General features: G+C 37.9%; 1 protein-coding gene and 1 non-coding gene across 3 annotated transcripts in view; both read right to left on the bottom strand.

Annotated features, from left to right (window-relative positions):
* RC3H2 (ring finger and CCCH-type domains 2) overlaps nucleotides 1-23,130 on the bottom strand; it is a 52,441-nt gene that overhangs the window by 20,282 nt on the left and 9,029 nt on the right. For both annotated transcript variants that reach the window (XM_032634055.1, XM_032634056.1), the window contains exons 3-9: nucleotides 21,409-21,526; nucleotides 18,351-18,584; nucleotides 11,612-11,787; nucleotides 4,898-5,098; nucleotides 4,056-4,188; nucleotides 3,825-3,943; nucleotides 2,436-2,548 (exon numbers count right to left, since the gene is read on the bottom strand). In XM_032634055.1, the coding sequence (XP_032489946.1) occupies nucleotides 2,436-2,548; nucleotides 3,825-3,943; nucleotides 4,056-4,188; nucleotides 4,898-5,098; nucleotides 11,612-11,787; nucleotides 18,351-18,584; nucleotides 21,409-21,526 (1,094 nt within the window). The remainder of the gene's footprint in view (nucleotides 1-2,435; nucleotides 2,549-3,824; nucleotides 3,944-4,055; nucleotides 4,189-4,897; nucleotides 5,099-11,611; nucleotides 11,788-18,350; nucleotides 18,585-21,408; nucleotides 21,527-23,130) is intronic.
* Nucleotides 4,278-4,388, bottom strand: LOC116756193. The gene has a single exon (XR_004350564.1). It is a non-coding gene; the product is annotated as a small nucleolar RNA SNORD90 (small nucleolar RNA).

Below are 23,130 nucleotides of genomic sequence, written 5' to 3'. Positions count from 1 at the left end.
GTGCTGCGGAGCAACGAAACCCATGAGCCACAACTACTGAAGCCCGCGCACCTAGAACCCATGCTCTGCAACGAGAAGCCACCACAATGAGAAGCACATGCACTGCAACAAAGGGTAGCTCCCGCTTGCCACAACTAGAGAAAGTCCGCGTGCAGCAGTGAAGACCCGACACAGCCAAAAATAAATATATAAATTAATTAATCAATTAAGTAAAAAAAGCCACATAGCAGTAGAATAGACAAATTGGGTAAACACGTGAAACATTAAACATTGCACCTGGCACAAAATTTGACTGACTAATTTGGCTATTATTATTTTTACTGCTACCAATATAAGCTCAGGCAAGAAATAATAAAGTTCTGAAGTAGAAACTGGAGATGGAGAGCAGGAAGCCAATTTGAAGGTGTAAGAGGTAAAACGGATTTTCAGGTGGGCACCAGTTGTGAGTGGAGTATGAAATCACACAGTTTCTTCTCTTTTTTAAGTGCTCCCAAGCAAGGTCCCCTAAAAAGCTCTATTTTAACTAAAAAGCTCTACTTCAGGTATGGACAAGCTCAAAATATCTCGAGTCTAAAAAATCATCTTGATGTAAAACTCTGTATACATCATATAGAACTGCCTAGACTAGATGCAAACAGCACCCTTTTTTTCTTAAGACTCCTGCAGCCTCTCTGGGATCTTCCAGTCTGGGAGAAGCAGGGGGATAGTAAGAAGGGAAGCATGTTTCTGTTCTTCTTTTTAATGCACACACATTTATCTTCTATCACACTGCTGTTGCTGTAGAGCTCATTATGTGCAGGGCCCAGTGCTAGCCACTGAAAAGAGGAGACAATAATAAACAAGATGCATATATAGTCCATGGACCTTACACTTCAGTAAGGCAGACATTCAATAAATAGATGAGGGGTCAGCAAACTATCACCTATGGGTCAAAGTTGCTTGTTTTTGTAAATAAAGTTTAAAGCCATGCCCATTTTATGCATTGTCTATGGTGGCTTTTTTGCTACAGTGGCAGAGTAGAGTGGGTTGACTGAGATCAATGAATGGTTCACCAAGCTGAAAACATTCACTAACTGCATCTCTACAGAAGTTTGTCAACCCCCAAGACAGACTCCATAAGTTAATTATAATTTTGATAAGCAGGAAAAAGAGGAACCTGGTTTAGTATGAAATACTGGGGGGATGCCCCTGAAAAAGAAAGGATGAGCTAGGCACAGGGAAAGCTCCAAAGACAAGGCTAGAAAGAACCACATTATATAAAAGACTTCAGGTGGGAAGGAGCATGGCACTGACAAACAGTCAGCGTGGCTTGAGTATACAATAAAATTAGGGAGCGTTGTGAGATGAGATAAAAAAGGCAGGCACAAACTAGATGACGCAGAGTCTTGCGGGCCAGAGCAGATTTTACATGTTTATCCACAGGGATGCCCAAGTCTCATTACCTGCAATGAGCCTTATGTGTAAAGTTCTCCCTATTTTGGGGGGAATAATGGGATTGGGGGTGGGCAACGATAGCTGTAAGATGACTAGTTAGGAGGCAACTATGGATCAAGAAAAGGGGATGACAGCTTAGACTATAAGGACAGAAAGAACAAGGAAGAGTCAAGAAATATATAGGAAGGTGAACTGACAGAACCTGGTGACTAAGACAAGCAGGTGAAAGCTGGCAAAGATGATTCCTATAACATGGCACGTATAACTGGCTGGACGGGGTACACTTAGGGATAGCAGATAGAAGATATACACAAGAGAAGACGTATAAGAGGAGAAAATTAGCTCAAATCGGGTTTAAAATGTCTAAAAACAAGAGAGATGTCCATTAAGAGTTGATATAAAGACCAGTTATTCAGTAGAAAGGCTGGAATCAATTTTTGGTGAGATCTCAATGATGAATGTTTTGGTTAAAAAACAAAATAACAAAAACTTGGACAACACATATTACAGCTTATATCCATTTACTTTTATGTCTGGGGTAAATGGACATAGAAAAAGGGATTACCCATAGGACAAGAGAAAGGGAAAAGAAGACAGAAAAAAGAATGTTAAAAAGACCAAAAACCATAAAAAGAAAATGTATCTGCTTTACCATTTTACCTGGGACTCAGCTGTTACCTTCAATGGAACCTGAGCAAGTAAGAGTGAACATAAGAAAACTTTCATTCTGCACAGGTGTTTAGCAGAAACATGGATTCCAGATATACAATGGTCTAAAATATGACAGCTGAATAAGGTTCTAAGTCACTTATTATGTTAACCATGCTGCCAGAAGCAACAAGGTGTGGTTTCAAAAGAAAAGGTTATTTTTCAATCTAAAGACTTCCACAATGCAAACTTGATTGCATCTTTGAAACCCATCACAAACTTTAAGACTCTATATAACACTTTCATAATGACCAAAAATTAATCCCAAATAAAAGAGAGTTCTCCTAACTTACTTTTCAAGCTCTTCCTGAGAATGCGCAAAAGTACAATTTGTTCCTCGTGGACACCCTCCTTGCTGTCGCAAATCTCGGCACATGCTAGTCTTGTATTTGCTGTTTGGCTGAGGCTATGAAAAGAAAATCAATGTTTGGAAAAGTGAAGATTCCAGTTGTCACTCACTCTTGGGACTCCAGAATTTTATGATTACACCTTTAATTCTTTTTCATGTTAGATAAGTAATTCTTGTGCTGACACAACTACCACTGCATTGTTTCCTGTTATGAGTTATGTGGCATAACCCTGAGCTGGCATTTTAGATATTCATTCTGAGGATTATCTGGAACTGGTTCAAATGTTATGTTACTTATTTGTCAGGCAACAAAATGCCCATGAAAGTAAAAGATTTTCTCATCAATTCATTGCTGTCTCAAAACTATGATACCCAAATCAAGCAACCAATTTCAAAAAACATTAAAAAAGCCAGAAGCTTTGTCCACTTAAATGTTCTCAGGAAAAGGGAGAATACAACTTACCCCAGAAGTTAAAAATTAAGAAATACTAATTTATTTGTCAATTTGAGAGTACAACTTTCTTCTAAGGCTTGGAGCTAAGTTCATACAAATAATGAGGCAAAATATAAAAACATCATCATAACTGCTATAATTTGCATCAAAATCTAAAATGTCATTGTTATTTCTAAGACCTTAATAAATATAAAACATTCATCTTTCAGTTAAGATTTGAACATTATAATGTCTTCTAATAGAATAAGGACAGAAGAGTGGAAAGATCACTTTGGAGTAGATTTGATACCAGTTCTGTCACTTACTGCCACCATGACCTTACATATGTTATTTAACCTTTAAACTTCAGCTTGGGAACAGCAATTACCTTGCAGGTGGCTGCGATGATTAGAAATAATATATGTAAAATACTGAACATAGGGACTGGCTCATAGTGATTTAATAAATGGACGTTATTGCTAGAATGAAGGATTTTACCTTAAATAACTCCTTCAAAGGACACTGAAAATACTTATTTATTTACTTCCACACATATACAAACATGAATTCATTGGTATGGCAGCAAAGGAGAAAAAAGTGACAATTTCCCCACATTAGAAGAAAATTAGACAAAATACTTGGAAGGAATCAGATCTATAGAGTTGGTCAAAAAAACCTGCAGTAAACTCATATTCAAGGTACGCCTCCAACTGCTGCTGTACTATGAATTATTTATCAGGTGCACTAAAACTTGGGTTTCTCTCAAAAGAAGAGAGACAATAAAAACTTATGTGAGAGTGGAGTCACATAAGGAGTCCATTAACCAAACAGCTTGTTAAGATGTTCAGGATGCCCTGTTAAAAATTTAAGAACAGTCAGAAGTGCAATAAATGTGCTTACCTGAGGTGTCTCATGGCCTTTTCTACTATAATTTTGTATGAAGTCCACAAGGCCATGAACCACTGTTTTAACAGCTACCATTGCATTTTCTAGCTGCTCCCAAGTTGGTGAAACAGCATCTGTATAGTCCACCAAGGGGATGGGATGACGAAAAGAATTTGTTAGCAGTAAGTCTCTTGTGTTATTTACCTCAAAGGTAGAAAAAGTATAAGCAATTATTTTGTCACATACCTGGATTAGGGTCTATGTTTGCAAGAAGCTCTAAATGAGGCCTCAGTCTATTTAAGTTAGCTGGGTCACCTGTTCGTTGCAAAACAATTGTCAATTCCTGAACACTCTTTGCAAATGATTCTGGAGACTGCAGCTAACATAAAAAGAGAACAGAATGGTTTTTACTCTGGTTTTTATGACCTGTCTATATTCAAATGCTTTCATTTAGTCAACATACTGAATAGGTTTTCAAGTGTCTTCAGATTCCATAGTAGGAGTATCAACGATGAATTAAATTTTCACCTCAGAATCTGCCCTATGAAATTCATCATTAGACACTTAGAGGGCTTCCCTGGTGGCACAGTGGTTGAGAGTCCGCCTGCCGATGCAGGGGACGCGGGTTCGTGCCCCCGTCCGGGAAGATCCCACATGCCGCGGAGCGGCTGGGCCCATGAGCCATGGCCGCTGAGCCTGCGCGTCCGGAGCCTGTGCTCCGCAACGGGAGAGGCCACAGTGGTGCGAGGCCTGCGTACCGAAAAAATAAAAAACAAACAAACAAAAAAAAAACCTAAACTTAGACACTTAGAAAACTTATTTATTAGCTATCCGGTGTCAGAATATAGATAAATGACAGACTTGGTTAGCCAGGCTCCTTTTATGCTAACATCCTGTATTTGCTTCCCTGTTGCCCCCCTTAGTTTATTTTAAAAGTTAGAAAATAATAAAAAAGAAAGATATTTATAACAGTTTTATATGTAAAAACAGGACTCTCCAATTGGTTGTCTCTTTACTCCCTTCAAAAGATTCAAATACTCTCCAATGTAGCAGAATGATATAAAATCAGCATCTCTAATTTCACAAACCTTATCAATGATAGACTGCATGTGTGATTTATGCGCCAAGTCACCATACAGAAGTGAAGACCACTGCTCAGGTGAAATACGGAGTCCTGCTTCCATAGCAATATGAACAATTTGGGCATCATGTTCTCTGCGTAAAGCCTCATAACTCCGAAATTCCTCCTTTAGCTGCATCAGGGAAGAGTCTTCATCCCTTTTGGTAACCTAAAAAATAGAAAGGAGAGAAAAACCCATCAGAATTACTCTGCTCTTTCTCCTTCCCCAAACAACTTTTTCTTTTTTTTAGATGGGGGAGGTACCTATAGCCTATCAGATACTACATGGAGAAGGTACAAAGAAAATAATGTCCTCACCACAAATTCTTTTGGGAACAAAGCAGAACTTACAAAACCTAATACATAGTTCTGCCTTCCTTCAATGAGCTCAGCAGGTGGTAGGGAAGAAACTTGTAAATAGAAAGTTATAGTATAAGTGCTATTGTAAGACTCTATGGCAACGTAAAGGAAAGGCAATTAAATCTGACAGGTGGGGGAGGGAAGGGTGAGTATCAGGGAAGGCTTCCCCCAACAGAAGGCTACATGAACTGAGTCCCAAAGAATGAACAGGAGTTCCCCAGGCAAAGAAGGGTGAGGAATAGAATTCTCAAAAGAGTAGCAAGTGGTAAACAGAAACATGAAAGAGCAGAGCACATGGAATTAAAGGCTAAGATGTAGGCTGGAGAAGAATCACAGAGGGCATTGTATACTATGGTGAGAAATTTGGGGACAGGCACAATTTGTTTTATTGCATTTAATTTATTGTGCTTCACCGATAGGTACTGTGTCTTTTACAAACTGAAGGTCTGTGGCAACTCTGTGTCAAGCAAGTCTATTGGCATCATTTTTCCAACAGCATTTACTCACTTCATGTTTCTGTGTTACATTTTGGTTAATTTTTGCAATATTTCAAACTTCATTATTATTACATTTATTATGGTGATCAATGATATTTTATGTTACTATTGTTGTTTTGGGGCGCCATGAACCACATCCATAAAAGATGGTGAACTTAACGGATAAATGTGTGTTCTGACTGCTCTATCAACTGGTGTTCCCCTGCCTCTTTCCCTCTCCTCAGGTCTCCCTATTCCCTGAGACACAACAGTATTGAAAGTAGGCCAGTTAACAGCCCCACAAAGGGCTTCAAGTGAAAGGAAGAGTCACATCTCTCACTTTAAATCAAAAGCTAGAAATGATTAAGCTTAGTGAGGAAGGCATGTTGAAAGCCAAGACAGGCTGAAACCTAGGCCTCTTGTGCCAAGAGCTTGCCAAGTGGTGAATGCAAAGGAGTTCTTAAAGGAAATTAAAAACACTACTCCAGTGAACACACAAATGATAAGACAGCAAAAGAGTCTTATTGCTGATATGGAGAAAGTTTTATTGGTTTGGATAGAAGATCAAACCAGCCACAACATTCCCTTAAGCCAAAGCCTAATCCACAGCAAGGCCCTAACTCCCCTTAATTCTCTGAAGGCTGAGAGACGTGAGGAAACTGCAGAAGAAAAGTCTGAACCTAGCAGTGGTTGGTTCATGAGGTTTAAGGAAAGAAGCCGACTCTGTAACATAAAATTACAAGATGAAGCAAGCCGGAAGTGCTAACGTAGAAACTGCAGGAGGTTATACAGAAGATCTAGCTAAGATAATTAATGAAAGAGGCTACACTAAAGCACAGATTTTTCAATGTAAATGAAACAGTCCTGTATTGGAAGAAGACGCTATCTAGGACTTTCATAGCTAGACAGGAGAAGTCAGTGCCTGTCTTCAGAGCTTCAAAGCTTCTCCTGTTGGGAGCTAATACAGCTGGTGACATTAAATTGAAGCCAATCTTCATTTACCTTTCCAAAAATCCTAGCTAGGGCCCTTAAGAACTACGCTAAATCTACTCTGCCTGTACTCTAGAAATGGAACAACAAAGCCCAAATGACAGCACATCTGTTTACAATATGGTTTACTAGATATTTTAAGCCCACTGATCAGACCTACTGCTTAGAAAAAAAGATTCCTTTCAAAATATTACTGCTCGTTGACAATGCACCTGGTCACTCAAGCGCTCCAATAGAGATATACAGTGAGATTAATGTTGTTTTCATGCCTGCTAACACAACATCCATTCTGCAGCCCATGGATCAAGGAGTAATTCTGACAAGTCTTATTAGTTAAGAGATACATTTTGTCAGGCTAGAGCTGCCATAGATAGTAATTCCTTTGATGGATCTGGGCAAAGAAAACTGAAAACCGGTTGGAAAGGATTCACCCATTCTAGATGCCACTAAGAACATTCGTGATTCACAGAAAGAGGTTAAAATATCAACATTAACAGGAGTTTGGAGGAAGTTGATTCCAGCCCTCATGGATGACTTTGAATGGTTCAAGACTTCAGTGGAGGAAGTGACTGCAGATGTGGTGGAAACAGCAAGAGAACGAGAACTGAAGTGGAGCCTAAATATGTGACTGAATTGCTGCAATCTCATGATAAACCTTTAATGGATGAGGAGCTGCTTCTTATGCATGAGCAAAGAAAATGGTTTCTTGAGATGGAATCTACTCCTGGTGAAGATGCTGTGAAGCCTGTTGAAATGATAACAAAAGATTTAGAATATTACATAAATTTAGTTGATAAAGCAGCAGCGAGGTTTGAGAGGACTGACTCCAATTTTGAAAGAAGTTTTGCTGTGGGTAAAATGCTATCAAACAGCATTGCATGCTACAGAGAAATCATTTGTGAAAGGAAGAGTCAATCAGTGGGGCAAACTTCATTGTTGTCTTATTTTAAGAAATTGCCATTAACACCCCAACCTTCAACAACCACCACCCTGATCAGTCAGCAGCCATCAACACTGAGGCAAGACTCCCCACCAACAAAAAGACTACGACTTGCTGAAGGCTCAGATGATGGTTAGCATTTTTTAGCAATAAAGTATTTTTTAATTAAAGTACATACTTTTTTGGCATCATGAAATTGCACACAATAGACTATAGTGTAGTGTAAACATAACTTTTATATATACTGGGAAGCCAAAAAATTTATGACTCGCTTTATTGCTGTATTCACTTTATTGCTATATTCGCCTTACTGCAGTGGTATGGAACAGAACCTGCAATATCTGAGGTATGACTATACTATCCTGTACGGAATGGGAAACCACTGAGGACTTTTAAGTAGAAGAGGGACATGATCGTTAGGCAAACATTAGTGCTATGGGTGAGGATTAAGAAATTAAGAAATTTTCTGCCACCACAAAATTTATTAGGGTATTTTTATAGCTTTAATCTATACTTAAGTGATTAAAAAACATAAATTCAAAAGGTAGAGTTTCACATGTCCTAGTAACTGTCTAATTATCTAAACATGCAGGTATGTGGCTACATAATTCCGCAATAAATGATACACACTTATTTCTGAACCATTAAAACTTGCTAATGGCCACAATGAAATTTGATACCTGGTTAGAATTCAGAATACCTAGGCAGAGTACAGGCTCTGAAACTTAGATTGAACAAATAGTTCAAACTATTCAAATTGATGATTTTCTCATCAGGAAATGAAAATCTCCCTCGACCACCTCACTGGTAGTCTTGATTGCTGTTGTTGGCACATGAGACAGCAGTAATATGACCCCAAGAACATGAAGGTGGGGAAATCAAGTTATCATCTGAGAGTTAACTTAATAGTATCAGTTCACAATTCTCTTTGAGAATATATAAATACATTATAAAAAAGTATGGGACACCCAAAATTCTAATCAACACAGACTTACATAGAATTTAAGAAAGAGCAGAGTATAACTTAGAAATCACAAAATAACCTACTTAAAGAAACACCGAGGAGGGACTTCCTTGGTGGCACAGTGGGTAAGACTCCACGCTCCCAATGCAGGGGACCTGGGTTCGATCCCTGGTCAGGGAACTAGATCCCACATGCATACCACAACTAAGAGTTCTCATGCCGCAACTAAGGAGCCCACATGCTGCAACTAAGACCTGGTGCAACCAAATAAATAAATAAATATTAAAGAAAAAAAAAAAAGAAACACTGAGGAAACAAAAGGAGGAATTTTTTTTTTTTTTTTTTTGCTGTATGCGGGCCTCTCACTGTTGCGGCCTCTCCCGCTGCAGAGCACAGGCTCCGGACGCGCAGGCTCAGCAGCCATGGCTCACAGGCCTAGCCGCTCCACGGCATGTGGGATCTTCCCGAACCAGGGCACGAACCTGTGTCCACTGCATCAGCAGGCGGACTCTCAACCACTGCGCCACCAGGGAAGCCCAAAAGGAGGAATTATTAATCCAAAACAGAAAAAAGAAACCCAAAAAAGCAGAGGATGGTAACATTCATCCAACCACCAAGGTACAGGGTGCCTCTTGGGCAGCATGAACATCTATCCACCTGAGTTGTAAGATGTATACAGGTGGCTAACAGAGCCTGGTCCTATTGAAGTTCTATAAACGTGCATCAAAATCACCTATGAAGCTTTGAAAACTACAATTTCAGGTAATCAGAATCCCTGGTTTCAAGGACCGCATAATTAACAAGTATATATGAATGCTCAAGTCTCACTGGTATAGTTTGGTATCAGATATACCAAATCAAAATATCGAGGGATGGGACCCACAAATGTATACTCTTCAAAACTCCAGAGGTGATTCTGATGTATCTTCAGTTTAGAATCACTGCATTAAACAAGAGAATCATTAACTCCCCTTGTTCTGATTCCATGCTAAGCAAGCAAAGGTTTGATACTCTTCTACAGGAAAATAGCTATGACATGAGAATTAAAGTCAGTTAAAAGTTGTACTTCTCTTGGGCTTCCCTGGTGGTGCAGTGGTTGAGAGTCCACCTGCTGATGCAGGGGACACAGGTTCGTGCCCCAGTCTGGGAAGATCCCACATGCCGCGGAGCGGCTGGGCCCGTGAGCCATGGCCGCTGAGCCTGCGCATCCGGAGCTTGTGCTCCGCAACAGGAGAGGCCACAACAGTGAGAGGCCCGTGTACCGCAAAAAAAAAAAACTTATAAAATTGATAATATGTAGTATGTGACCTTGGTTGTGGTGATTCTGTTCCTGAGGAACCCCCAAAATTCAGGTCTCTAAGCCTATAATCAAGGAAAAGACCTTCAACAATGGTGAGTTTATTAAATGCCCCTGGAGAGAGGCCTTTTGGCAACTGTCAGCATGATATCTTTTGATTCATGTAAACACTGGTTTCAACATTTTAAACTACAGGGCAGCAGTACAAGATGAAATGGGAGCATGAAACTGAAATCTTTCTAAACGTAGTGTTATTCAAATGTCAGATATTAGGAGCAGCTGTAGATGTATGACAATCATAAACCACAAATCTATATGATACCACTGAGGAAAAGAAACAACATTAAGTCAACAATACACAGTGTGAGAACCAAGCCAGTCACTTCAGGATGATAAATGATTTCTGTAATTTGCCTGCTTAGCCAAAAACATTATGTTCGAGGAACCAGAGATTCATTTCAATTGTTGCCCTAAGAACACAATCAAGCACTGTAACTATCAGGCAGATAGTGTCCAACCCTCACTGGTGGAGATAAGTGAACTCATCTGAACATATTTCCATCATCAATTAACCTGTTATCTCAAACTAAGCAGAGTGCCAAGAAAACCTCCTTTCTGCCTGTACTGTTTTCACTCTTGGACTATAAAACCAGCAAAATAGCTTAAATAAGCTTTGGCTTCAAATTCAGATGTTTTACTTTATAGAAGTACTTTATAGATGTTTTGCTTTATAAGAAGCCAATGGGTCTTTCTATTTCCAAGTCCTTGGGCCCTTCTTAAGTCCCCACCAGTAACCTATATTCTTGTAACATGCAGAAACGTCAAGGATTCAGCCTACTTTCCACATCTCTCAGTAACTGTCACCACCCATAAGCCTATTTGACAATGAAACTACATTTCTAAATAACTTAGGGTTCATCCCTATCCTCTCTGCCAAAAACCCCACCATCTAAATGCAGAGTGGGTCAGTATCCTCAACTTTTCACTCTCTTGTCATCCATAAGACAACATACGGGCCATCTTCAGATTAAAGGCTTTAATCTAATCACCACAGAGAAAGAGATAAAAATAATTAATAGGGAAGTTAAAACATTACCTACTGTTATGAAGTTTTCAGTATGCTTCCTGACTCCCTTTTAAGATGGTAAACATTAATGAAGTAGGCTTCTTTAGTTCACTTTTACTATTCCAAGAGCCAAGTTTACCAAAGTATTTTCCTCACAGTGTTACTGACACCTTCACGTATGTGTTCTTACACCCACACATAGTAGTATCACACATATGCAGTATCACAGATGCAATAAATGCAGAAAGCAAAGCTTCCTTTTAACCCTTTTTTTTTTTTTTTTTGCGGTACGTAGGCCTCTCACTGTTTTGGCCTCTCCTGTTGTGGAGCACAGGCTCCGGACGCGCAGGCTCAGCGGCCATGGCTCACGGGCCCAGCCGCTCCACAGCATGTGGGATCTTCCCGGACCGGGGCACGAACCCATGTCCCCTGCATCGGCAGGCGGACTCTCAACCACTGCGCCACCAGGGAAGCCCCCTTTTAACTCTTGTAAGCATTCTGTATTTCTGGGGCCTTTAGACCAGGTAACACCCATACCAGGTATCTCACACCCAGGCATGTAATGTTTAGATGGTTGCTTGCTACTTACCTTAAAACAAGAAGCTCGATACAGTAGTTGCACAACATGACCAATACTTGTTTTTGATGCCTGAGGAAATCTTGGTTCTAGTCTTTGCACAACAAAAAGTACCAGAACTTTCCTTGAGAGAGCAGAACCATCTTCTAATGCCAGCAACACCAGCTTCAAGGCCTCTTCTTGCATAGCTAGAAGTAAAGAACATGAGTTCATGATAAATGAGGAGACCTGTCAGACTACTTTGGGTATTAGTTTATGGTGGTTCATTATCTGAAGCCTGTAAATACTTAGCAGAAAAACAGGCCATCACATGTGTGCAAATACAGTTTACTTAAAAAGAAACCAAGCAAAAGAAAACATGCGTCCTACTAAACAACCAAACAGAACACAAGTCAACAGAACTTAAACAAAATATATCTTCTGTAGGTATTTAGTAGTCAACTAGATAATGATAATGTTAAAAGTGAAAAAAAGCCCTCATTTTTAAAACTCACAGAGCTACTGTGACAATTAAATAACATGTAGAGAACACATAGTAGTCTTAAGATAAATGGTAATTTTTTAATGCATGAGAATGTTGCTTTGCCTGTCAGAATTATTTTGTATATAATTTAAAAGTGATATTAGCCCCTGGACGCAATACCTAAAGAAGGCATCCATTTATGTTGTTTTCCAGCCAGGGAGGTAGAGTATAATCTGAATCTAATCATGAAGGAGCATGAGAAAAACCCAAATTAAGGAATATTCTGTAAAAATAACTGCCTGTATTCTTCACGAATACCAACATTAGACAAAGAAAGGCTGAGGAATGGTACTATGTTAAAGAAGACTAAAAAGAGACATGACAAATAAATACAATACGTGATCTTAGACTCAATCATAAAATGAAAGAAAATAAATGCCATAAAAGGCATTTTTGGAATAACCAACAAAATTGGAGTATGAACTATAGACTGCAGCATTGTACAAATGTTAAGTTTTCTGAATTTGATGAATGTATTGTTTTTCTGCAGGACACATACTTAAGTGCAAGGGGTAAAGGGGCATGAAATATGCAACCTACTCTCAATGGCTCAGAAAAGAGAGTGAATTATGTAACAAATATAGCAAAATATTAAAAACTAGTGAATATGGATAAAGAGTATATAGGAATTCTCTGCATTATTCTTGCAACTTTTTGGTAAATTTGAAATTATTTAGAATTAAAAAGTTAAAAATATATTGACTCTCAATGAAAACAATGGAACTGAAAGATCTAGAATCTAGATTAAAAATCAAACCCCTCTCTTCCCAAGTAAGACATCGAGGCCCAGAAAAGTTAAGTGACTAGGCCAAGTTTCACAACTAGTTAGCAACAAAATTATAATTAGAACCAAGGACTTTTTAAAAAGTTGAGGTAAAATTTACGTCACTAAAATTAACCATTTTAAAGTATACAATTCAAAATGTTGTACAACCATCAACTCTATCTAGCTCTAAGACATTTTCTTTTTTTTTTTTTTTTTTTTTGCAGTACGTGGGCCTCTCACTGCCGTGGCCTCTCCCGTTGCAGAGCACAGGCTCCGGACGCGCAGGCTCAGCGGCCATGGCTCACGGGCCCAGCCGCTCCGCGGCATGTGGGATCCTCCCGGACCGGGGCACGAACCCGTGTCCGCTGCATCGGCAGGCGGACTCTCAACCACTGCGCCACCAGGGAAGCCCTCTAAGACATTTTCATCACCTGAAAGGAACTCTATAGCCATTAATCAGTCACACCCCATACCCCTGACCGCACCCCCACCCCCACCCCCGTCTCTGGGAACCACTAGCTTAATGTCTAGTCCTATGGATTGACCTTTGTTGATGCTTCATATAAATGGAATCAGAATATTGTGACCTTCTGTCTGTCTTCTTTCACTTAAAATAACATTTTCAAAATTCATCCACATTGTAGCATGTATCGGTTTCTCAATCCTTTAAATGGCTGAATAATATTCTATTTATAAATATACCACATTTTGTTCATCCATTCATCAGGATTGATGGACATCCAGATTGCTTCTACCTTTTGACTACTGTGCATAATGCTGCTATAAGCATTCGAGTACAAGTATTAGTTTGAATACCTGTTTTCAGTTCCTTTGGGTATACACCTAGGAGTGGAACTGCTGGGTCATACGGTAATTCTACATCTAACTTTTTGAGGAACCGCCAAATTGTTTTTCCATGGAGGCTGCATCATTTTACATTCCCAAGTTCTCTAACATCCTTGCCAACACTTTTTATTTTCCACTTTTTAAATTATGGTCAACCTAGTGGGTATGGTATCTCATTGTGATTCTGATTTGCATTTCCTTAATGATAATGCATTTCCTTAATCTTTTCATGTACTTCTTGGCCATCTATGTATCTTCTATGGAGAAATGTTTATTTAGGTTCTTGGCCCTTTTTTTTTTTTTTTTTTGTGGTATGCGGGCCTCTCACTGTTGTGGCATCTCCTGTTGCGGAGCACACGCTCCAGACGCGCAGGCTCAGTGGCCATGGCTCACGGGCCCAGCCGCTCCGCAGCATGTGGGATCTTCCTGGACCGGGGCACGAACCCGTGTCCCCTGCATCAGCAGGCAGACTCTCAACCACTGCGCCACCAGGGAAGCCCCCAAATTTAAATTGTGTTGTTTATCTTTTTGTTGTCGAGTTATAGAACAAAGAATATTTGATACCTAGTCTAGTGCTTCTTAGGTAAGGTAAATAAACATGAGGAAATATCCACAGGTAAGCATTCTTAAATTATATATAAATAAGGATTTAAAAATTATTTTTCAATTTAACTTTGTATTATGGAAAATTTTAAACATATACAAAAGTAGGGATAACATGTACCCATAATACAGCGGCTGACACTAAGGTTTCATCTACTCATTACCCACTTTTCTAGTTTGTTTTGGCTGGAGTGGTTTGAAGCAAATCCAAGATAACATAGTACTTCATCCTTAAATAATTCATTATGTATTTCTAACACGTAAGAACTTTAAATTAACATAACACCATTATCATATTTAAAAAGAGTAATATATTTCCTTAATATCATCTAATACCCAGTTCAGGTTGAATTTTCTCCCACTGTCTCAAAATTTCTTCTTATAGTTGGTTTCTTTGAGTAAGTATCCAAATAAAGTCCATATATTGCTTTTGGTTTGTATGTCTTCAAGCTTTAAAAAAAAAAAACCCTATACTAGCTCTCCCCCACTCTCCCACCCGTTTAAAAGAAAATAATTTGTTGCAGAAACAATCATTTTTCTAAACAATACCCCCACATTCTCGATTTGGCTAATTTTGTATTTGTGATGTTCCTTTATCCTCCTTATTTCATGTAAACTAGAGACCTGATTAGATTCAGAATGAGTTTTTAGTTTTTGGGTTTTTTTTTGGGGGGTGGCAAGCATACACCTTATTCTATGTATCACATCAGGAGATACTTAAGACCTAGATGTCTCACTTTTAGTAATGTTAAAATTGATCAGTGGGTTTCGGCCTTTTTCATTTATTAACCTTTCATCTACTGGCTTTAACAGCCAATAATAATTCTTGCCTAGACCCATTATTAATTCATTTTATGTGACTTTTCTAACCTTAACATTGTTTTTCTAAATTTATCAGCTGGAATTTTGCTAAAAGAGAAACCTACCCTCAAAACCCTGAGAAACTGTCCTTGAAAGCAATTTGAAAAGGAAAGTCAGAAAAAGCATGCTTGATGTTTTTCTACTCCTTTTCCAATTTTTAGCATAATGTGTTAGTGCTCCAGCAACTGCCAAAGATAACCAATTTATTTTTTCTGTACTATCATTACAAGATCATGGATTTTTACACATTTTATGTGTTCAATCCATTATAGTCATTATTCATTTGGAGGTTCAGATTGTCCCACTTTTGTCCAGTGGGAGCCTTTTCAGATTCTGTCCTTTTGACAAGATTCTGATGGTCTTTAATAGCTTTTTTGCTTTCTAGCACAAGACTTCCCAGGTTCATCTTGTACTTTTCTACCCTAGAACTGGGATAAGAAATTTATTAAAAGAGCCCTGCTTCTTTTTAGTAGGAAATGGTATTTATTAAAGGCCACACTTTGGGTGCTATGGCTATTCATTGCTTCCAAGCCTTTTAAGTAGACAGAGCTAGGAAACAGTCATTTTCTAGAAAAAGAAAAATAAATGAGTCTGTACTTATATTGCCAATTCAAATTTAAGAATGCAGGGTTTTTACATAAATTCTTTGATTTCATATTTTCTTTTTTTAAGAAAGTATCTCTCTTTTTTAAATGCCAAAAACCTTGGTTCCTGATGGCATTGACATAATTACCTACTTGCTTTATCCTACTATGTGTCTGTATTATAGTTTCAAAATAACAATACCAATAGAATTATAAACAATATGACTGGTGAATACAATTTAGGATTTATTATATATCACACTAGGAATATAAAAATCAAAAACACTGTGTTCTAAAGTCACCTGAAATAGTTCATTCCTGATGAATATGCTACCAACTTATGAATGTTTTAGCTTTTCATTCTTAGGTGTTTTTTTGTTTTATTCATTTTATTTAAATTTTAAAAACTTATATTTACTAAGAATTGTTTTATGATTACATAAAACATTTACATGGGTACAAACTACAAATCAACATACACTGAGCGAGATCTAGCCTCTGTCTCTATCTGCTTTCTCTTGGATCTTCCCTACTCTACATGTTTATTATTTTTAAATTTTTCCTACCATTGCTTCCTTTGGAAAATACAAACAAATAATTAGAAAATGGTTGTCTCTCTCTCCCTTCCCTATTTAAAAGTGTGCTTTACTGTAACAGGTACACTATTCTGCACCTTGCTTTTATTTTTTAACTTAATGTATCTAGAAATCACACCCAGAAGAATATATACATTTTCTTCATTACTTTCAACAGATGCATGGTAGTCCACTGGAAGGATATATACCAGTTTACTAAGCCAGTCTCCTATTCATAGACATTCAGGTTGCTTCCAGCTGTTTACTGTTATAAACAGTGCTTTATAACTTTATGCATTCTGCATTTTTTGCTATATTTATGGGACAGGTTCCTAGAAATAGCACTTTTGGGCCAAAGGGTAGCTGCAGAGGTGATTTTGCTAGATATTGATAAATCCCTCTCTTTAAAGTTTGCACCACTTTGCATTCCCACTATTACTGGATGAAAGCACCTGTTTTCCCACAGCCTTGACAAGAGACAAAAGTTGTCAGACTTTTGAATTCTGCCAATCTGATAGGTGAGAAATGGTATTTCACTATAATTTTAATGTATATTTCTCTTAATATGAGAAAGACTGAGCACATTTTTATCTGTTTGAGGACCATTTACATTACTTTTTCCCTTGAGTTGTCTGTTTCCACCTTTAGTCAATTTTTTAATTGGGTGGTTGGTATTTTTCTTCTGAGTTTTTACAAGTACCTTATACATTAGTTATATTAGCCCTCTGTATGTGATATAAATATTTCCCCAAGTTTCTCTTTTTTTAAATTTTTCTTACGATGTTTTATTATGATGCAATTAAAAAAATTATATAGTCAAATACCAGTCTTTTCTGTTATCACTTCTGGATGTGGAGCCAAAGAAAACAGTGTTTCCTACTCCTAGGTTATAAAGGAATTCACTCATGTATTTGTTTTTACTACCTATACAATTTATTTTTTAATCATAAGTATTTCTAACCTACTTGGATTTATGTAGCTAAGGAGTATTAAGAAATACATCCATGCGGACTTCCCTGGTGGCACAGTGGTTAAGAACCCGCCTGCCAATGCAGGGGACACGGGTTCAAGCCCTGGTCCGGGAAGATCCCACATGCCACGGTGCAACTAAGCCCGTGTGCCACAACTACTGAGCCTGCGTGCCACAACTACTAAGCCCGTGCACCACAACTGCTGAGGCCCATGTGCCTAGAGCCCATGCTCCGCAACGAGAAGCCACTGCAATGAGAAGCCCGCGCACCACAACGAAGAGCAGCCCCCACTTGCCGCAACTGGAGAAAACCCACGTGTAGCAACAAAGATGCAATGCAGCTAAGAATAAATAAATAAATAAATAGAAAAATATTTTTTAAAAAAGAAATACATCCATGAAAAAAAGAAATAGAAGAAGAAAAAAAATTACATCCAATTTTATCTTTTTCCACATGTCTATCCAGTGGTCCCAATGCCACTTAGTAAAAAAGTTTCCTTTGCAAAAACAAATTCTTCCTAGCCTATAGTTCTAAATAAGAAAGGCAAAACAATAAAGCTTCAAGAAGATAACAAAGGAAAGTACTTCATAACCTGGGTACAGGTAAAGATTTTTTAAACAGAATGTAGATGATGGTAACTATAAAGGAATCATCCCCTGATGATTCTTATTTTTTCTAATAATTTGTTTCCCAATTTTAAAGACAATCATGAACTTTTAATTTCTTTCATAAAAAGGTTTACTTTTCTTTACTTACTACCTGTGTATCATTAGGCCTCTCTCTAACTCACTTTTCTAATTTGTAAAATTGGATCTGTGTCACTTTTCTTAAAGAAATGAGAAATTCATTCTAAAACACTATCACACTGTTTATCATATAAATTATGATTAATAAAAACTAATTTATCTTTGATTATGTCAATATCTGTAAGTATAAATCTGAGTATTCTCACCTACTCCTAGAAATTGGCATCCTCTAGCTCTGATAGCCAACAAGAAAGGCAAGACAGTGATCTATCTTACCTGGCCCTAGAAACTGGCATCCTCGAGCCCTGACAGCAGCCCATAAGTTGGCAGACAATTGCTGAGGGTTCTGGTGCTGTAGTATTAGTTCCGTTACAGTTCTTTCTCCAAGTGAACGGGCTGCTCGTATGGCTCTTACACGACCTTCTTCCTCCACCAGTTGACAGTTTACAAGTGTCACCAGCTTCCTTTGCATTGGACGGCTCAGTGCACTCTGGTTCAAACTAGCTACACCTTTAGGAAAAAAGGAAACTACAGTTTTTTTCAATTAAAAAAGACAAGTCAAATTTCATTATCTATTTAATGAAAATATCTAGTATTTAACTATTAAGCCACAATTCCTAATCAGTCCCCATAAGGTACTTTCATTTTTTAACAATGAATATTTTGTCCCTGTTTATCACTACTCTGTGGTAACTGGAGCCTAATTTTTAGTTACTTCGAATTTTATTTGGGTATCCTATTCTCTAGGCTACGTGTGTCCCACAAAAGAGAGTAATTTGGGTTTATTTAGTCTATTCTTCATCTTCACTAAAACTATTGAAGATAAATTTAGACCTAAATAAATGAAATAATCTAAACGTAATGATTAACAACAGCTCTAGTTTTTGGGGCTTTTTTTGTTGTTGTTTTGTATATAAAACATTTAGAACACGGTTTAATGACAAAATCTTAGATCCTATTCCCTTTTCAGATTCAAAGATATTGCTCCAGCAATTCTTCCCTCTCTCCCACATCATCAATTGTTCCCCTTCTACTTGATCATTTGCATCAACATACAGTAAGAACAAGCATGCTGTTATTTCATACACCTTAAAAAAATTAATAAATCTTTTTTTTTTTTTTTTTTTGCGATACGCGGGCCTCTCACTGCTGTGGCCTCTCCCGCTGTGGAGCACAGGCTCCGGACGCGCAGGCTCAGCGGCCATGGCTCACGGGCCCAGCCGCTGCCGCGGCATGTGGGATCCTCCCGGACCGGGGCACGAACCCATGTCCCCTGCATCGGCAGGCGGACTCTCAATCACTGCGCCACCAGGGAAACCCAATAAATCTTTTTATTCATCCCTTTTCCCCTACCTGCTCTGCCCCATTTCTTTGCTCCGTTTTGCAGCAAATCCTCTAGAGCTGTCTATATTCACTATCTCCAAATCCTTGCTTCACAATCTTTAAAACCTACTCCAATCAAGTTTTTGCCACTATCTCGACCAAAACTGCTCTTCTCATAACAACAATTACCTCCTCTTTGCTAAATCAATGGTCAATTCTCAATCCTTATCTTATCTGACCTTTCAAGAGCACTCAACACAGATCACTCCTAACTCCTTTTAAAACATTCTTTACTTGGCTTCCAGAACACCTCTGTCTCTTAATTTTCTTCCTTCCTTCTTCCTTTCCAGTCTTCTTTGCTGATTTCATCTTTTCTTCTTGACTTCCTAATGTTAAACAGCCTAGGACCCAGTTTTTGTTTTCTTCTCTATCTATACTCACTACTTAGGTGATCTCATCCAGTCTTATTGCTTTAAATACTACTTGTATGTCAATGACTCCCAAAATTACAACTCATACCTCATTCCTTAACATATATCCACTGGTTACCTAACAGCATCCAAGTGAAGATTTGACATCTCAAATTCAACATGACCAAAACTGAACTCCTGATCTTCCTATCTAAACCTAATGTCCCTGCTGTATTCCTTGTGTAAGTTGATGGTAACTTCTCTTTCCAGGTGCTCAGACGCCAAAACTCAGGAGTCATACTTGACCCTGCTCTTTTTCATACCCACATCCAATAATTTAGGAAATTCTCTTGATTCTACCTTCAAAAAACATCCAGACTGTCCACTTCTCACTAGCTGCACTTCCACTAACCTTGTCCCATCAGCCAATACCCTGGCTCTCCCTTTGTCCTTCTACACTGAATTCTCAACAGAGCAGCTAGTGTGACCCTTTTACCATTAGTCATATCACGTCATTCCTCTGGCTCAAAATCCTAGAGTAACTCCCCAATTTCACTAAGAGTAAAAGCTCAAGTCTTTAAAATGGCCTGTAAGTCTGTACGACATCTGGCCTCACCATTCCTTTTCATTATCTCATACTGCTCTCCCCCTCACTCACCCTACTCCAGGTACATTCTCCGTACATTATCCTGTTTTTGTTCTTTGAAGACACTAGGCATGCCTTGGGGACTGTTATTTCTTCTGCCTTGAACAGTCTTTTCCCAGTAACCTACATGGTTAACTACCTCACTTCTTTCATCTCAAGTTTGAAAGCTACCATCTTAACAAGGTCTACACTAATCACCTTGTTTAAAATTGCAACCCACCCTTTTCCCCTCACTCTGACATTTCTGATTCGTTTAACTATACTGTTTTCTTTCCACAGCAATTATCATTTATAACATAGTGCCTGGTACTTAGGACATGCTCTTTAAAGTATCTGCTCAATGAATGAATGAGGTAGATAGGATAAGTTTCTCAAGGAAGCCAGTGTCCAAAATATCCAACAGTGGAAAGCACAGAGCAGATACAAAAGAAATACTTGATTAATTCACTCACTCAACAACTTTTTATTACATCTATGACCTGCTACCTACCTACAGAAGAGAATTCCATTTCTGTCTCAGCACTTAGCTTACTGAGCTTATATGCCTATCTCCCCAATAGACTGTGGGCTCCATGAAGACCCTAACCTGTAAGTTATGTAAGTTAACTGTAAGTGCTCCATAAAATTTAATAAATGACTGAATGAATACATTAAATTGTCTTAGTAGGATTCATTAAAACTAATATTCTGCTATAGCACCATTAGTTTAATCAGTGAATATAAACATTGTATAAATCTCAATATGTAGTATGTCTGATGAATTCTTAAATTAATAACAATATTATCTCTAGAAAATAGTATAATGTTCTCAATCAAAAAGATTTCCATGATCCCTTTAAGCAAACTCATTTATCAAAACTCAAAATTATTTAATAGGGTATCAACATCAAGTCTTCCAAAATTAATGTATTACCAAGTCCTACTCACCCATAAAAGTACTTTTTTATGAACTTACCTTTACCTCCACTTAGTGGTTTTAAGTAGAGTGCCAAATCCTCAACACATTTCTTTGCAACCTCATAGTGTTTGTTCTCACCTAAATTACTTAACTTTACTGATTGATGATCTGGTACCTAAAAAACAAAGAAAAATTGAAGAAATACATTCATCCAGTTCATGCAATTGTTAATTTTATATTTGATAATAATCTTGGTGAGTATAAACTTCTAATACACAGACAATCAAAGTAGTTTAAGTGAAATTAAAGCCAAACACCTAGCCAATCTGCTTTCCAAGAACCAAGGATATCATACTTAATAGCATGGGCTGGGTGAATTAATGAGAGGAAAAAAGGAGGTAGTTAATTGTACAATGTATCAATGTTATTCCTCAGGGATGATAACTATGCTATAACTTTGAAAAATGTTAACATTAGGGGAAGCTGCAGAAAGTTAACAGGTTCTCTGTGTACTGTTTTTCGCAATTAAAAAAAGTATTTCAAAATAAAAAGTAGCAAAAAAAGGCAAGAACTTTTTTCCCCTAAGCACTTGGCACCTGCTTCCTATATAATTTACTTATTATATTTATTGTTTATGGTCTGTCCTCCCTTGTTCTCAATGAAAGGTCAAAACTTGGGTAAAACCTTGGGCAGCTCTGCAACTGCTACAAATGATCTTGAGTAAATTATTTAACTGCCCCAAGTCTAGTTTGGACTGCTCACGATGGTTTCTCTATCTGCAAAATGAAGATGAATATCCCTATTTCACAGTGCCATTATGAAAATTCAATTTAATTCACAAATATTTATATTCATGGAGTGCTTACCACGTGCCAAGCAGTTATAGGCAGTAGGCATCTATCAGTGAGCAAAACAGACAAAATATCTTGCCCTTGTGTAGCTTACATTCTAGTAAAGAGGAGGCAGCCAATAAATTTTTTTTTTTAATAAATAAATAAATAGTATGATAGAAGGTGGTCAGTAAAAATTATACAGCAAGGATAAGGGGGATTTGAGAGTGTTGGAGGGGGATTGCAATTTTAACAGGGGTGGTCAGGATAGGCTTCCTTGGGAATCATGACATTTGAATATAGACTTGAAAGAGGAGAGAGAATGAGTATCTTAGGCAAAATAACAGTCACTGAAAAAGCCCTCAGGTGGGAACAAGTTTGGTACATCTGACAATTGGTTAGGAGGCCAGTGTGGCTTAAGCAGAAAGAGTGAGGACAGAGCAGGAGATAAGGCTGAAAATGTAATAGAAAAGGTAATAGAAGTCATATTGTAAAGACCTGCAAGATAATTTAAGGACCAACTGAGAGAACATTTATAAGTGAAAAAACACAATACCTGACCTATAGCAGATGCTAAATGATAGCTAGTATTATTACAAATAATCTACAGTATTTTATTGAATCTAAGATGCCACTGTTTGCAAGAGGCACCATTGTTTTATGCACCATTAAGGAAAAAACTGCCAATTAATTTATGACACACTATTGATAAATAGATGCATCTTGATTTCAGAGTGTCTAACTGGATTATGAACACTGAAAAGAAATGTGCTTTAAAAGGAAAACCTCAAATATCAAAACACTAAAGGAATGGAGTATTTTAATTCACTGAATTTTCTAAGAAGTGATTAATCAGAAAAATCCTTACTTTCTTGCTTTAATATGTAGTACATGAAGTACAGAATTTCATCTTCTTCCTCACCTGTAAAATGGGGATAATAACTACCTG

Source organism: Phocoena sinus, chromosome 6 (genome assembly GCF_008692025.1).
Source record: "Phocoena sinus isolate mPhoSin1 chromosome 6, mPhoSin1.pri, whole genome shotgun sequence".
NCBI lineage: Eukaryota > Metazoa > Chordata > Mammalia > Artiodactyla > Phocoenidae > Phocoena > Phocoena sinus.
This window is presented reverse-complemented; position numbering and strand designations above follow the sequence as displayed.